At 38.6% G+C, this 17,756-nt stretch overlaps 1 protein-coding gene across 1 annotated transcript; it reads right to left on the bottom strand.

Moving 5' to 3' along the window:
- Positions 1–12,560: 12,560 nt before the first annotated feature.
- Positions 12,561–17,571, bottom strand: LOC125810477 (cell differentiation protein rcd1-like; the record flags this gene model as incomplete). The annotated part of the gene is made up of 5 exons (XM_049489946.1): positions 17,380–17,571; positions 14,992–15,063; positions 13,764–13,853; positions 13,035–13,077; positions 12,561–12,667 (listed from the first exon to the last, which is right to left on the bottom strand). Coding segments are annotated over exons 1-5 (504 nt in total), but the record flags the coding sequence as incomplete, so codon positions are not given.
- Between the last annotated feature and the right edge of the window lie 185 nt (positions 17,572–17,756).

The following is a 17,756-nucleotide window of genomic DNA, read 5'->3' as shown; positions in this document are numbered from 1 at the left end:
TACTCATGAACACTCAAGGACTCCTGCTTAAGTGTGAGGAACTCACGTACCTTGGCCTCTCTCAATTCTCGAGGAAAGAAATGCCCCAAGAAAGCTTCCTCAAAATCGGCCCAACTTGTAGGTGGTGCATTCTCAGCTCTGCCCCCTTTCCACTGGTCGAACCAAGTTCTAGCAACATCCTTCAATTGATAAGCAGCTAGTTCAACCCGCTCAATATCTGCCACATGCATCACATCAAAAATCTTCTTCAACTCCTCAATGAAATCCTCTGGATCCTCAGTAGTGCTCAAACCCATGAAACTCGGAGGATTCATCCCCAAGAACTCACGAATCCTTGAAGTGTCAGCTCCTTCATGTCGAGCTCCTCTTTGCTGACCAATCTGATTTGCTACAGCTTGACTCAACATTCTAATTGCCTCTCTGAACTCGGCATTAGAAACTTCCCCTTGATCTTGCACTCCCGGTGCATAGGGTAACTCTTGCTCATCAACATAACGTCTAGGAAGACGCCCTCTACCCAACTCTTCGTGGAGGCATGACTATCTGAAACACGCGCAAGCATGGATTAGAAAGAAACTTTTTAGAGATCAACTCTAACGCATGAAATGAGTGTGAAAGAAATGAGAAATCTTCCTAAATGTTGCAGCCTCCCAATTATAGATGTGGCGCGCTTCACACCGATAACTAGGACTCTACAGACACGGCTTCATAGACTCCCTAGGACTCCTGAACTCTGTGCTCTGATACCAAGTTTGTCACGCCCCGAGCCTACACCCTGGGCGGGACCGGCACCCGGAGACCATTTCTAGCCCCAAGCGAACCCTTGGCCTGGCTTTCTTAACTCAGCGGAAACCTCAACAGAATAACTCAATGCAATGCAATATTACAAAACAACTTAACTTATAAAATATGGCCATAAAGGCAACTCGAATCTCAAAATAGAATATTTACATATATATATAGATGAGAGACTCAAAACTAACTGACTGACTGTCTGTCTATGAAGCCTCTAAAATACTGAGATGGATGTTGGGACAGACCCCGCAACATCCTAATAAAACAAAAACTAAGAACACAAAATAATTGAGTCCTCCGGAATGCAAGGAGGCTCACCACTGACTCTGGAGTGCTCAGCTGGATCAACGACGTGCAGGATGCTGATCCGGGGTACCTGAATCTGCATCATCAAACGATGCAGGCCAACTGGCATCAGTACATGGAATGTACGAGTATGCAAGCTGGAAAACTAAGCAACAAAGGCTAGAAGGAAAACTGGAAGAAACTGAATAGCTTACCTGGCTCAACTTAACTCAACCTGACTGACTTCTTTCAATATAAGGCAATTTAAAACAAGTGCGATATAAAGAAAGATTGCTTAAAACATGCTATGAACTCTGTGTGTATACAAGGATACAATAAGCCTGAAATGTGTATAAAAATACAATGAACTGATGTATATAAAAAATACAATAATCTCTGTGTATGAAAATACAATAACTGCTGTGGGAGTTTCTCTAACCGACAACCATCACATAAGAGCTATAGTGATGATACAGCGATCGACCTCACGCTGCCAGAGCATCTTATACCCGGCCAAAGGTATAAGACCTGAACTGCCTAATGGATCCACTAGTCTAATCTGAAAAGGATTCATCTAAAAAGTATGATCCTTTTCTACCCATGGTGGCTAACATGGTTCTATGGGGGCTGTGGGTTCTTTGAACGCTCCCCCAATTCGGTGCTCGATACTACTCCCAAAAATGTACTGGCTCTTATGTTTTTAAAACATATTTCTTCCTGCTGATATGAGATAATTACTCAAAAACTAGCCCGAAGGCTTTTTGGAAATCTCAGTTTCCAACCTTGTTTAAATGTAAAAACATTTCTTTAAAACTTCTTTGGGAATACATAGTTCCCTAATAACTTTGAGAAAAGAACTCAACTTTAAACTCTTTACTTTACTTGAACTCTTGGCTTGATGTGAAACTCTTAACTTAACATGAAACTCTTAACTTTTGACTTGACTTGAAACTCAATACTTAACTTGGAACTTGAGCCTTAGAATGAAGTTAAAACGCTCAATGAAGACTCTTGGAAAACCTTAAAGACTTGCTTTGACTTACTTACTTCTAAGCTTGACTTCACTTGACTTGGAAACTAACTTCACTTGAATTGGAAACTAACTTCACTTGACTTGTAGTTTTACTTGACTTTTGGAAGTACCTTGGAGTGTTGGAAACAACTAGGAACATAGGTATAATACCTAGGAACATGTATAAAAAAAGAAATGGTGAATGAAAGGGAAGGATTGGTGTCCTTGGCACTAGGAGAGGTGCAACAGCCCAGCCCCTTTTTCCCCAAAAATCGACTTTTTCCCCTTGTTTCTTTCCAATTCTAAACCCTCTCAACCTCAAGGTTTCAGCAGCAACACTTAGAATCATAAAGACCCTTATTATACAATAGATTCAACTCAAAAATCACAGCCAGAAATCTGTACTAAATCAGCAAGAACTTCAACACAACACCACTACAACTTCAACAACCAATAAATCTTCTCTTGGAATTAAAAACGAGTTGGTGTGTGGGGGTATGAACCAACCAACACTAAGGATCATAAAATCCCTCAATATACAATAGGTCACAACTCAAATACACAGCCCAATCCTGTCCCACAACCAACAATAACTTCAACAACACAACTAACAACATCAACAACAACTAACAACTTCAACAACTTCAACAACAAATCCAATCTCTTCTCAAATCATAAAAACGAGCTTGGTATGTGGGGGAAAGGATAAACCCACACTAAAGACTCACATACCTTGATAGGGATCACCCCCGACGAAAATCCACAATGATCTTGACAAATCTTGTTGATCTCCTCTTTCTTCTCTTCTTCTTCTCCTTCTTCTCTTCTTCTTCTCTTGAACCCTAACTCTTTCTCTTTTCAAAATGGGACAAAATGATCCAAATATCAGCCTAATACAACAATATAAGCTCAAAAGAAATTATTTGTGAAAAGACCAAAATGCCCTTAAATTTCCGGAACGGAATCCCTGCCAACTGCCCAACTTTCAAAGATCATAACTCGCTCATACGAACTCGGAATCGAGCAAAACTCAGTGGCGTTGGAAAGATCGTTCCACAAGCTTCGAAACCATAACTGGAACTACTCCTAAATCATCCTGAGCTAGGAGTTATGACTGCTCAAAGTTGGCCAAAAACTCACTGATTTCCACACTTAGCCAAATTTTCCAGATTTTAAATTTTTCCAAAAAATGACTATTTCCAAATTTCAAGCTTCTTCATATTCATTTTTAAATTGTCGGATGTTACAATATCTCCCCCTTGGGAACATTCGTCCTCGAATGAGGTAACTCTTACAAAGCTAAGGGTGTAACATCAACTCAACACCCAACAAACAACCATGCAAACACAACAACAATAACGACATGCTCATTATAATTTATAGAGCACTAAGAAGGAAATTAATACCTTAATCTGCGGATTCAAAGAGATATGAATATCTCTTCTTCATGTCTTCTTCGGCTTCCCAAGTTGCTTCCTCAACAAATTGGTTCCTCCATAGGACCTTAACTGAGGCTACATCTTTCGTTCTCAACCTACGAACTTGACGATCCAAAATTTGAACAGGAATCTCCTCATAAGATAAGTTATCCTTGATCTTGATACTTTCAGTCGGTAGGATCAATGAAGGATCGCCTATGCACTTCTTCAACATGGAGATGTGAAATACCGGATGAACCGCTGCTAGTTCCTGTGGTAACTCCAACTCATAAGCAACATTGCCAATCCTCTTGGCTATGCGGTAAGGTCCAATATACCGGGGACTAAGTTTCCCCTTCTTACCAAACCTCATAACGCCTTTCATGGGTGAAACCTTCAAATATACCCAATCGTCTATTTCAAATTCTAACGCCCTTCTCCTAACATCGGTGTAGGATTTCTGACGACTCTGTGCCGTTTTCAACCTCTCTTGAATCACTTTCACCTTCTCCATAGCTTGGTGAACTAAATCTGGTCCTATCAACTGTGCTTCACCAACTTCAAACCATCCAATAGGAGATCTACATCTTCTCCCATAAAGAGCTTCATATGGAGCCATCTGGATGCTAGAGTGATAACTGTTGTTGTAGGCAAACTCAATGAGAGGTAGGTGATCATCCCAACTCCCTTTGAAATCGATCACACAAGCCCTCAACATATCCTCTAAGGTCTGAATAGTGCGCTCTGCTTGCCCATCCGTCTGAGGGTGAAAGGCAGTACTTAAGTTCACCTTTGAACCCAAGCCCTTCTGAAAAGATTTCCAGAACTGTGCAGTAAACTGTGCACCTCTATCTGAAATAATGGAGATTGGGACTCCATGAAGTCTCACTATCTCTTGAACATACAACTTGGCATAATCTTCTGCTGTATTGGTAGTCTTTACCGGTAGAAAATGAGCTGACTTTGTCATTCTGTCGACAATCACCCAAATAGAATCATGTTGTCTGCGAGACCTTGGCAACCCTGTGATGAAATCCATATTGATCATCTCCCACTTCCACTCTGGAAGTTCTATCCTCTGAGCCAAACCACCGGGCCTTTGGTGTTCAACTTTCACTTGTTGGCAATTTGGACACTTAGCAACAAACTCAGCAATGCCCTTCTTCATGCCATTCCACCAATAAACTTCACGCAAATCACGATACATCTTGGTGGAACCCGGATGAATAGAATATCTGGAGCTGTGAGCTTCATCCATAATCTTCTCTTGGAGTCCATCTACCATAGGTACGCACAATCTACCTTGAAATCTCAAAACACCATCTCCCCCTTGTTCAAAAGCTAATACTCTTTGCTTTTGAACATTTTCCTTCAACTCGAGCAAAATGGGATCTTGATCTTGCTTCTCTTTCACTTCTGACATTAATGATGACTCGGCCCTGCTCGTCACCGCTATTCCTCCTTCTATGGAATCTGTAAATCTGACTCCCAGGCATGCCAGTCTGTGCACATCTTTTGCTAACTCTTTCCTTCCTTCTTCAATATGGGCGGTGCTACCCATAGACAACCTGCTCAAAGAATCAGCAACAACATTAGCCTTACCTGGGTGGTAAAGAATACTCAGGTCATAATCCTTGAGTAACTCTAACCACCTCCTCTGTCTGAGATTAAGCTCTTTCTGAGTAAGCACATATTGAAGGCTCTTGTGATCAGTGAATATGTCGACATGCACACCATACAAGTAATGACGCCATATCTTCAAAGCAAATACTACAGCAGCTAGCTCTAAGTCATGGGTTGGGTAGTTCTTCTCATGAACCTTTAACTGTCTGGAGGCATAAGCTATAACCTTGCCATTCTGCATTAAGACACAACCCAAACCAACTCTAGATGCATCACAATACACCACAAAACCTTGAGTACCTTCTGGTAGCGTCAAAACTGGAGCTGTAGTCAATCTCTTTTTCAATTCTTGAAAGCTTTTCTCACAAGCTTCAGACCATTGAAATTTCACTGTCTTCTGAGTCAACTTTGTCAAAGGAGATGCAATAGTCGAGAACCCTTCAACAAACCTTCTATAATAGCCAGCTAATCCCAAGAAACTCCTAATTTCAGTTGGAGATGTGGGTCTAGGCCAATTCTGCACTGCCTCAATTTTCCGAGTATCAACTTTAATTCCATCACCGGACACAATGTGGCCTAGGAATGCCACAGACTTAAGCCAAAACTCACACTTAGAGAACTTAGCATACAACTCCTTGTCTTTCAAAGTCTGAAGAACTGTTCTGAGATGACTAGCATGATCTTCTTCATTCCTTGAATAGACTAGTATATCATCAATAAAGACAATAACAAACATATCTAAATAAGGTTTGAAGACTCTATTCATCAAATCCATGAAAGCTGCAGGCGCATTAGTCAAACCAAAGGACATGACCAAAAACTCATAATGACCATACCTGGTTCTGAAAGCTGTCTTTGGGATATCACTTTCCTTTACCCTTAACTGATGATAGCCGGATCGGAGGTCAATCTTTGAAAAACAAGTGGCACCCTGAAGCTGATCGAAAAGATCATCAATCCTCGGAAGAGGGTACTTGTTCTTGATGGTAACCTTGTTCAACTGGCGGTAATCTATACACATTCTAAGGGAACCATCTTTCTTCTTCACAAACAAAACCGGAGCACCCCAAGGTGAGACACTCGGTCGAATGAAACCCTTTTCTAGGAGATCTTTCAACTGCTCTTTCAACTCTTTCAACTCTGCTGGTGCCATTCTATATGGCGGAATAGAGATAGGACGAGTATCTGGAATGAGATCTATGCCGAAATCTATCTCTCTCTCAGGAGGAATTCCGGGTAGATCATCAGGAAACACTTCTGGAAACTCTCTTACTATAGGAACTGACTGGAAATGAGGTATCTCAACACTAGAATCATGAACTCGGACTAAGTGATAGATACAACCCTTCGAAACTAACTTTCTTGCCTTAAGGTACGAAATAAAACGACCCTTAGGCACTGCTGAACTGCTACTCCACTCTATGACTGGCTCATTTGGAAACTGAAACTTGACTGCTCGAGTTCTACAATCTATCGATGCATAACAAGCATGAAGCCAATCCATACCTAGAATGACATCAAAATCTACCATGTCTAACTCAACCAAATCAACCATGGTGCTCTTGTGATTGATAGAAACAGGACAATCACGATAAACTCTTTCCGCTAGAATAGACTCCCCAATAGGTGTAGAAACACAAAAGGGTTCACAAAGTCTTTCAGGAAGAACCTCAAACTGATTTGCAACATAAGGAGTTACAAAAGATAAACTCGCTCCTGGGTCTAGCAAAGCATACACATCAAAAGCAAAGACTTTGATCATACCAGTGACAACATTCGGAGAATTCTCTTGCTCATGGCGACTGGTGATAGCATAAAGGCGGTTTGCTCCTCCACCTACACTAGAAGTAGGTCCTCTAGGTGTCGTCCTGTCTGGTGGAACAACTGAAGAAGACTGTGCTTTATTGCTTCCATTACCCTGCCTATTCTTTGGACACTCTCGCATGAAATGTCCATTCTGACCACACCTGAAACAACCAATGGAGCCATCTCGACAAATACCTGAGTGGTTCCTACCACATTTGGCGCAAACAGGAGGCTTACTACTCCCTTGCGCCACACTACCCGAAGATTGTGCTGGTCTAGCCCTGAAGTCCTTCGAATTCTGAACATTAAATTCACCTCTGTATCTGGGTGCAGGTGCTCTAGCAAATGATGGAGCAGGTCCCTTTTGCCTTTGCTGAAAGGAGGAACGGTTTGAATTACCTCTCTGCTGCCCGGACTCGTTCCCGATCTTAGCTCTCTTATTTCTGAACTCTTCTCTGTCCCTCAGCTTCTCTTCCTCAACCTGCTGCACATAAACCATCAACCTTGATATGTCCATGTCCCCGATAAGCATTGCAGCCCTACCTTCCTTGCTCGACAACCGAGACAACCCAGCAACAAACAAGCTCATTCTATTCCTCATGTCCGCAACCATCTCCGGAGCATAGCGGGATAATTGTGTGAACTTCAAACTGTACTCATGAACACTCAAGGACTCCTGCTTAAGTGTGAGGAACTCACGTACCTTGGCCTCTCTCAATTCTCGAGGAAAGAAATGCCCCAAGAAAGCTTCCTCAAAATCGGCCCAACTTGTAGGTGGTGCATTCTCAGCTCTGCCCCCTTTCCACTGGTCGAACCAAGTTCTAGCAACATCCTTCAATTGATAAGCAGCTAGTTCAACCCGCTCAATATCTGCCACATGCATCACATCAAAAATCTTCTTCAACTCCTCAATGAAATCCTCTGGATCCTCAGTAGTGCTCAAACCCATGAAACTCGGAGGATTCATCCCCAAGAACTCACGAATCCTTGAAGTGTCAGCTCCTTCATGTCGAGCTCCTCTTTGCTGACCAATCTGATTTGCTACAGCTTGACTCAACATTCTAATTGCCTCTCTGAACTCGGCATTAGAAACTTCCCCTTGATCTTGCACTCCCGGTGCATAGGGTAACTCTTGCTCATCAACATAACGTCTAGGAAGACGCCCTCTACCAACTCTTCGTGGAGGCATGACTATCTGAAACACGCGCAAGCATGGATTAGAAAGAAACTTTTTAGAGATCAACTCTAACGCATGAAATGAGTGTGAAAGAAATGAGAAATCTTCCTAAATGTTGCAGCCTCCCAATTATAGATGTGGCGCGCTTCACACCGATAACTAGGACTCTACAGACACGGCTTCATAGACTCCCTAGGACTCCTGAACTCTGTGCTCTGATACCAAGTTTGTCACGCCCCGAGCCTACACCCTGGGCGGGACCGGCACCCGGAGACCATTTCTAGCCCCAAGCGAACCCTTGGCCTGGCTTTCTTAACTCAGCGGAAACCTCAACAGAATAACTCAATGCAATGCAATATTACAAAACAACTTAACTTATAAAATATGGCCATAAAGGCAACTCGAATCTCAAAATAGAATATTTACATATATATATAGATGAGAGACTCAAAACTAACTGACTGACTGTCTGTCTATGAAGCCTCTAAAATACTGAGATGGATGTTGGGACAGACCCCGCAACATCCTAATAAAACAAAAACTAAGAACACAAAATAATTGAGTCCTCCGGAATGCAAGGAGGCTCACCACTGACTCTGGAGTGCTCAGCTGGATCAACGACGTGCAGGATGCTGATCCGGGGTACCTGAATCTGCATCATCAAACGATGCAGGCCAACTGGCATCAGTACATGGAATGTACGAGTATGCAAGCTGGAAAACTAAGCAACAAAGGCTAGAAGGAAAACTGGAAGAAACTGAATAGCTTACCTGGCTCAACTTAACTCAACCTGACTGACTTCTTTCAATATAAGGCAATTTAAAACAAGTGCGATATAAAGAAAGATTGCTTAAAACATGCTATGAACTCTGTGTGTATACAAGGATACAATAAGCCTGAAATGTGTATAAAAATACAATGAACTGATGTATATAAAAAATACAATAATCTCTGTGTATGAAAAATACAATAACTGCTGTGGGAGTTTCTCTAACCGACAACCATCACATAAGAGCTATAGTGATGATACAGCGATCGACCTCACGCTGCCAGAGCATCTTATACCCGGCCAAAGGTATAAGACCTGAACTGCCTAATGGATCCACTAGTCTAATCTGAAAAGGATTCATCTAAAAAGTATGATCATTTTCTACCCATGGTGGCTAACATGGTTCTATGGGGGCTGTGGGTTCTTTGAACGCTCCCCCAATTCGGTGCTCGATACTACTCCCAAAAATGTACTGGCTCTTATGTTTTTAAAACATATTTCTTCCTGCTGATATGAGATAATTACTCAAAAACTAGCCCGAAGGCTTTTTGGAAATCTCAGTTTCCAACCTTGTTTAAATGTAAAAACATTTCTTTAAAACTTCTTTGGGAATACATAGTTCCCTAATAACTTTGAGAAAAGAACTCAACTTTAAACTCTTTACTTTACTTGAACTCTTGGCTTGATGTGAAACTCTTAACTTAACATGAAACTCTTAACTTTTGACTTGACTTGAAACTCAATACTTAACTTGGAACTTGAGCCTTAGAATGAAGTTAAAACGTTCAATGAAGACTCTTGGAAAACCTTAAAGACTTGCTTTGACTTACTTACTTCTAAGCTTGACTTCACTTGACTTGGAAACTAACTTCACTTGAATTGGAAACTAACTTCACTTGACTTGTAGTTTTACTTGACTTTTGGAAGTACCTTGGAGTGTTGGAAACAACTAGGAAACATAGGTATAATACCTAGGAACATGTATAAAAAAAGAAATGGTGAATGAAAGGGAAGGATTGGTGTCCTTGGCACTAGGAGAGGTGCAACAGCCCAGCCCCTTTTTCCCCAAAAATCTGACTTTTTCCCCTTGTTTCTTTCCAATTCTAAACCCTCTCAACCTCAAGGTTTCAGCAGCAACACTTAGAATCATAAAGACCCTTATTATACAATAGATTCAACTCAAAAATCACAGCCAGAAATCTGTACTAAATCAGCAAGAACTTCAACACAACACCACTACAACTTCAACAACCAATAAATCTTCTCTTGGAATTAAAAACGAGTTGGTGTGTGGGGGTATGAACCAACCAACACTAAGGATCATAAAATCCCTCAATATACAATAGGTCACAACTCAAATACACAGCCCAATCCTGTCCCACAACCAACAATAACTTCAACAACACAACTAACAACATCAACAACAACTAACAACTTCAACAACTTCAACAACAAATCCAATCTCTTCTCAAATCATAAAAACGAGCTTGGTATGTGGGGGGAAAGGATAAACCCACACTAAAGACTCACATACCTTGATAGGGATCACCCCCGACGAAAATCCACAATGATCTTGACAAATCTTGTTGATCTCCTCTTTCTTCTCTTCTTCTTCTCCTTCTTCTCTTCTTCTTCTCTTGAACCCTAACTCTTTCTCTTTCAAAATGGGACAAAATGATCCAAATATCAGCCTAATACAACAATATAAGCTCAAAAGAAATTATTTGTGAAAAGACCAAAATGCCCTTAAATTTCCGGAACGGAATCCCTGCCAACTGCCCAACTTTCAAAGATCATAACTCGCTCATACGAACTCGGAATCGAGCAAACTCAGTGGCGTTGGAAAGATCGTTCCACAAGCTTCGAAACCATAACTGGAAATACTCCTAAATCATCCTGAGCTAGGAGTTATGACTGCTCAAAGTTGGCCAAAAACTCACTGATTTCCACACTTAGCCAAATTTCCAGATTTTAAATTTTTCAAAAAAATGACTATTTCCAAATTTCAAGCTTCTTCATATTCATTTTTAAATTGTCGGATGTTACATAAGTTATTCAGGAGTTGAGTAAAGCCAAGGTAAGTGTTTCTTTCAGATTCTTTTCAAGCTTAAGTCATGTTTAGCATTCCAACTCGCATACTCGTACATTCAATGTACTGATGCCAGTTGGTCAGCATCTTATTATGATGCAGACAGAGGTAACCAGGATCAACATCCAGTGCATCGTTGATCCAATTGAGCACTCAGAGTAGTTGGTGAGCCTCCTTGCTTTTCGGAGGATCCCTTTGGTTATGTTTTGTTTTATTGCTTGCTCATTTCAATTGTTAGGATGATCGGGGGTCTTGTCCCGACATCCCTCAGAGTTTAGAGGCTTCATAGACAGAGTTAGTTGATGTTAGTTCATGAGTCTTTACTTTCCTTTTCAATTAAGTTGAGACTTGAGTTGCCAGTCTGGCAGTGAATGTTATTTATTACATTCTCAATTATTTATTGAGCAGTTCAATGTACTATTTTAAAGGTATTTATCTTGAGTAAAGTCTTTCGCTGAGTAAGAAAGCCAGGCCAAGGGTTTGCTTGGGGCCAGCCACGTCCTGGGTGTAGGCTTGGGGTATGACATCAATATTATGAATGTTGTTTGTCTAACGATAAACTTATTTCGAATTATAGAGCTACGACAAAATCAAACCTTAATAACCAAAAAAAATGAATTGTACCAGTCTATTCTAGGAGTTATTACTCATTTTTTTAATTGTTTTGTTTTCCAACTTTAACGAGGAAGAGTAGGAGGAGGGGAAGTAAAAGATGATGGAAAAAGAGTATATTTGCTTAGTTCAATCCACTTTATCAAACAATTAGAGATAATTTTGATTTACTCCACCAAAAAGAAAACAAAAGACACAGTTGGTATTTTGATCAAAAATAGGATATCCGAGACAAGGTAGGAGTGACTTCGGTGGAAGACATGACGCGCTCTGAACATGTGATAAGGAGATGCATGGATGCCCTTGTGGGGGGGGGGGGAGTGACTATGGATGGATTTAGTAGACGTAGAGGTAGACCAAAAGTGTATTGGGAGAGGTGATTAGATGGGACACAACACAATTACAAGTTATCGAGGACATGACCTCAGATAGCAAGGTGTGAAAGATGCAAAATAAGGTAGAAGGTTAGTAGGTAGGAGTGCGTCCATACTAGTAGGTAGGAGTGTGTCCATACTAGTAGGTAGGAGTGTGTCATCTTGCTGTCCTTACTGGTAGTCATAATACTACTCTTGTAATTTCATGTTCTTCGGTTTCTTTTGCTATCTATGGTTTCATGTAGTTTGATTATAGTATTATTTTGTTTTAGTACTGTTCTGCTACTATTTGTCATTATTGTTACTACCTCTTGTCTCTTGTCTCTTGTACTTCCATCACGTTTCTAGACTGTTTTTGTCTTGACCCGAGGGTCTAAGGGGAAACAACCTTTCTACCTCACCTCTGAGGTAGAGGTATGGTATGTATTTACTCTACCCTTCCCAAACCCACTTTATGAGATTCTGTCGCATATGTAAACAACAAAGTATAATTACTGAACACATTCAATCTTGAAGAAAACTGGAAAAAGTAAATCCATGAAATGAATGTAGTGACAACAATGAAGAGAGCGTGTGTATATTTGTTCATTGGATGGATACCTTTGCTAGGGCACCAAGAACACCCAAGCTGGTGAGCCTCAAATACTCCAAAGGCTTGTCGTCTCCACTAGGCTTGAGAAATGGGTAGAAATAACATGGTATTTTAGCTGCAAAATGAAATTACTAGAAGAGTTAACTGTTTCTCACACAACAGTAAAAACATTTCTTAAAGGTACAAAGTTAGAGTTTGAGGTAAACTAGAGCATTAAAAGGACATATTTCCATCGAAAAGAACCTGCAGGCGCATGATCTGCATTCTCACCGCAAAAATGATAATGAAATCGAATTTATCTTTTTGAAAGACTGAAGACATGAAAAAGAGGACTGAAGTGGGAAGAATTTGTTCTTCCACTCACTTTGAAACCTAGTCACCTGAATCTTTCCATATTCGTACAAAAACTTGATTTACTCTTACTAGTCATTTGCCTTTGCCTGATTTTCATTTCAATTTTATCATTTCATAAACTGACTTACCTTCTATAAGCTCCTTTCTTGTTTCTGGATTTTTGGCCATAACCTGTAGAATATATCCATAAAGGAATAAGGTGGATACATATAACAAAGTGGCGGAAAATTGGTGTCAAGAAATAAGTAATAACAAAATATCAAAACTTCATTTCATGACGGCCTCAATGACAGTTGATATTTCAAATACTTGCTTTGCATACAGCTGCAAACCAAGAGCATATAGAGTGGCGAATTATCTTCTGGAGGCAGAGAGTAGTTTGGCCACCATAGCTAAAAGTAACGGAAAAACAGCATTGCATTCTGCCGCAAGAAATGGGACCTAAAAAGGGGCAAACTGCACTTCATATGGCTGTCAAAGGACAAAATCTTGAAATTGTGGAGAAGTTAACTAGAACTGATCCTTCATTGATAAATATGGTTGACAATAAGGGAAAAAATGCCTTGCATATTGCTGCTCGAAAAGGCAGGGATCAGGTATGTTCTTTTTCTAATACAACAGCAATCATTACTGCTTTATGAATCCTCACTTTTCATATTGTATGTTCTTTTTCAAATACATTTAGATATTTGTATCCTATCGAATTAAGGAACCATGGCATATATGTTTAGTTAAAAGGTTCTATACAACTGCCCTTTCTTAACCTAGCATTCACTTGAAATAGTTTCCAAAATAACTGTTTTGCACATTGTAAACCAACAAGGGAAAATACACTTGTTTGATGGGATATTACTAACCTGAAGCAAAGCAAGAGCATTACACGCTCGAGTTGACTCCTTCATAGATATCATTGGGGGTGACAACTTCCAATACACTGATATGACTTCCTGAAATTCATAAGACAAACATTATTACGCATTCACAACTTCTTGCACATCAATAAGCATTCTTTCATCCAGAAACTTTTGCTGCTAGGAACTTCTCTCTCTAAAAAAATTTTGCTCTCACTTCTCTCTAAAACTCTACACACCAACGGTAACTATGCAAACAGGGGAACCCCTACCCTATAATTACCCTATATATAGAATAAGATTCACAAAGCTTTCATACAATGTTTGCCTACTATAATTAGCTGGCAAATTTTGAAGAATAGATGTAGTGCTAGATTTGATAACACTCCTCTTGAATGGCACGAACTCTGTAGCAGTATTGAAATAGCACTTCTATGGCAGAAACCAGATAGTGGCTGGCAAAAACTCAACACAGATGGATTCAGCAAAGCTAATCCAGGCACTGCAGGAGGAGGTGGAATCAAACCCAACCTGCCCAACCTGTTTAAGTTTAACCCGCCCATTCATTAGCTCAACCCATTAAAAATTGGATTGATATGTAACCTGAATTGACTAATGAGAAATCTTGTCAAAATAGTTTTAAAAAGCAAATAAAACAATTAAGCTTAGTAAAATTGGGTTGGTTTGGATCTTGACCCGTTATATAACCCATAACCTAACCCATTTTGACCCAAATAAATTTGGGTTGGGTTGGTTCTTGACCCGATTGTTGTCTTTAGCTATCACGACCCGCCCAAATTAAACCTAAACCATTCAATTGTCACCTTAGTAGCTGATCACTTGACAAATTTGGGAGAATCTCATAATAGAAAACCTTAGTTTGCTACCTGCTTCTATAAGAGCTCTGTTGAGTTTGGATCAACAAGGAATTCCTAACTTCGGGTTCAAACAAAGGAATAACCATTTTGTGACTAATGACATATATTGATATTGTCTTTGTGCATAACATCCACTCGTGGACTTTTGATATTAACAATGAATGTATTCTCTCTAGTCATCTAACCTTTTAAATCAGATGATCGCATAATTTAACATGTATGGTATCGAGCATTTTCTCTCTGTAACATTTCAAACGTTTAGACTAGAGCTCACAAAATTCTAACATAAACTCTAAAAAATCCAATTTAAGATTATCCAACAAAATATAAATCCATGAAAATTAAAAGAGGTATACCAGCAAAAGCATGTAAACTGCATTGAAGGTGTTCCACAGCAACAGAGCTAGATCTTCGCATGTATCTCGCTTCTGAAATATATAACAAAAGTCACCAACTCAGAATCTAACAATTACAAGCACTTTAAGAAGATACAATAAAAGGAGTAATAATTTGTTTGGCCAAATTTTTAAAATCGGCATATTTTGAATATTGCTTTTTGTCAGACATGCTTCGGGAATAAATATATTTAAAGAGAAACAACTTGTGTTTAGCTAATCAATTTGATAAACACTTTTGTCCATATTAGACCAGCAATTTGTGTTTTACTAAGGTTATGAAGTAATTTTTTTTTTTTGAAAATGTTTGTTTAGCTTTCGAAAAATAGTTTGATTCTACTCAATAATGTTTTTTTTTTACCTAACAGCTTGACCAAACACGTCCGTTCTCTAGAATAAGCCCTTACTTCAATTAAAAAGAAAAAAACACTTTTGATCAAGGTAGCTTGGCCAGACAAGTAATTTAATTTTCACTTAATTCTTTTCTTTAGCTTATGATAATTGGTGCTTGGTTTTGTGTTGGGGGGGGGGGGGGGGGATCTTTGGGGTCGATTAAAGGAGGGTTGGATCGAAACTTGAAGTTGAAGAGCAAAGGAGATGTAGCCAATATTAGATATTTGAGGAAAACTTCAGATGAATATTTTTGTTCGAAACATATGTCCTAATAATGTTTTTGGAAAGTTTAGATTTGCGAGTCTAAAATTAAATTTAAAGTGATTAAACTTATAAAAACATATCAACTTCGCCTATGCATTAAATTAGGGTCCTTAAATTGGTTATTTGTGCACTTCCCCTCAAATAAACTTGAGGTCTACGGATCGTAATCAAGATACTAATGGTGCACTGCAAAGCCTGACTTTGACGAAGGGAATCCTCAAACCGTAGAAGTTTCTACGAATTGTAGTTTGGATTCGTGAAAAAAGTTGTGAGACTGTGAATTCTTTGAAGTCTACGAAACTCACATCATCCCTGAGTTTCAAAGGGTGCAGTTGGTACAAAGGGTAGGTTACTGCTCTCACTTGTTTCTCCCTTTCAACATTTTTCTCCTTTATGTTTCTAGTAGGCATTAGTAAAGGTGACACCCGTTGTCCCCTGGGATCCTGATGTACCCCAATCTTGATTAGTCCTTAAATCAGTCTAAAATAACTCACTATTGGATGTTGTTAGATTAGAATATTTTCAAATTGAGGCTCTTACTTCAACTCAGCTAGTCCACTAACCTGGTGGATTAGACTAACCTATAATACCAAACAAAAAAGGGATTTTTTTTCTCCTATAGGTATAGAAATTGGATGGATAGTCTTTATACAACTTAGCGAGATTTTAGGGGTTTCAAAGAGTATTGAGCGTCTTTTAAACAAAACTCATACAAATTCGGTCAAAACATATGATTTACATACAATTTTTATTGTATAGAATTTCGTCAACTTATGTACAACTTGCGTACAAATTTTGTTGTGTACAAATTCGATTAAAACATACAACGTAACTCATATACAATTATGTTGTTGTATGTATTTTATTTGTTGTTGATTTTATTTTTTATGTCATGTTTATTTCAATGTATACAATTTATTTATGTCTTCCTCTTTGAGTTTCAATATGAAATTTCAATGAAAACCAACTCTCTAATTAAAATTTTGATACAAACTCCCAAGGATATCATCAATAGTTTGCGGGAACAACTCAATCCGAATAAATAACAATTTCGCGAGAAATCACTTTGATTTGATTGTCACTGAAGCTTTTTAATAAAGTTATTTTTAGTAAGCATATGGGAATTTCCCTCATATTGATAATTAACTTTATAATTTACTTGTATATCTTAAAATTCCCAAAAGTACTTGTACTCATCATCCTATAACAATAACAATTATTTTTTTATTGAAAAATTTAGAAGATTGTATTCATGTTACTCAAGAATTGCATTAATAATCTGTCTAGTTATAGAAATGACATTCCTAATTTTGATTATTGACAAAATTAAATAAATTTCTCTTTTTAGAAAAATTGAAATGCTTACCCTTATGCTAGCTTGTGAACCACTTAATTAGGGCTTGTATATGCCCATTTTGCTACATATGATATATCAAATAATATATAACACGAGAAAAATAATCATATGAGTGATTTCTACGAACGACTAGCAAAAATTCATTCAATGTGAAATTTAATGGTCTTTCTAAAATAGCATATTAAAAAAAATCACAGATCCATAAATTTCTTTGCCTTTATATCTCAAAAATGCATAACAAGCACATATATAGAAAAATTAACACGAACATCAAATGTATACAAATGAATAAATAAAAATATATATTAAAAAAATATTTGAAACATGTCATGTACCTTGATGAGTTGATACATGACTTCTCCACGAAGATTATTGTCATGGAGTAACAACACCAACTGATTTGGAGTGAGACCATCTAAGTCATGAGAATTTTGTTGCATATCTGCATGAGAAGAAGAAATGTTGCATAGCGATGGCGATGATATCAATGTAGATTCAGGAAATGGTAACTCTGGTAAATTCTCCATAAAATTCGTAAGGGGAATTTTTTTCCTTTTGATTTTTTTTTTTTTTTCAAATGAGAAAGAAGACAATAAAGAGAAATGTTTTGACTCTCTTTTAACGGTGAAAGAAAAAATAATTATTTGCTCAATTCATTGGAAGAAAACTAAGCAGAAGAAAAGTTATGTTTTACAGTAGTATTTACTATTCA

This window comes from Solanum verrucosum, unplaced genomic scaffold (genome assembly GCF_900185275.1).
Source record: "Solanum verrucosum unplaced genomic scaffold, falcon-dt-bn FXZP01000118.1, whole genome shotgun sequence".
In the NCBI taxonomy this organism is placed as follows: Eukaryota; Viridiplantae; Streptophyta; class Magnoliopsida; order Solanales; family Solanaceae; genus Solanum; species Solanum verrucosum.
Note: the sequence above shows the minus strand (reverse complement) of the source record. Positions and strands in the feature narration are given on the sequence as shown.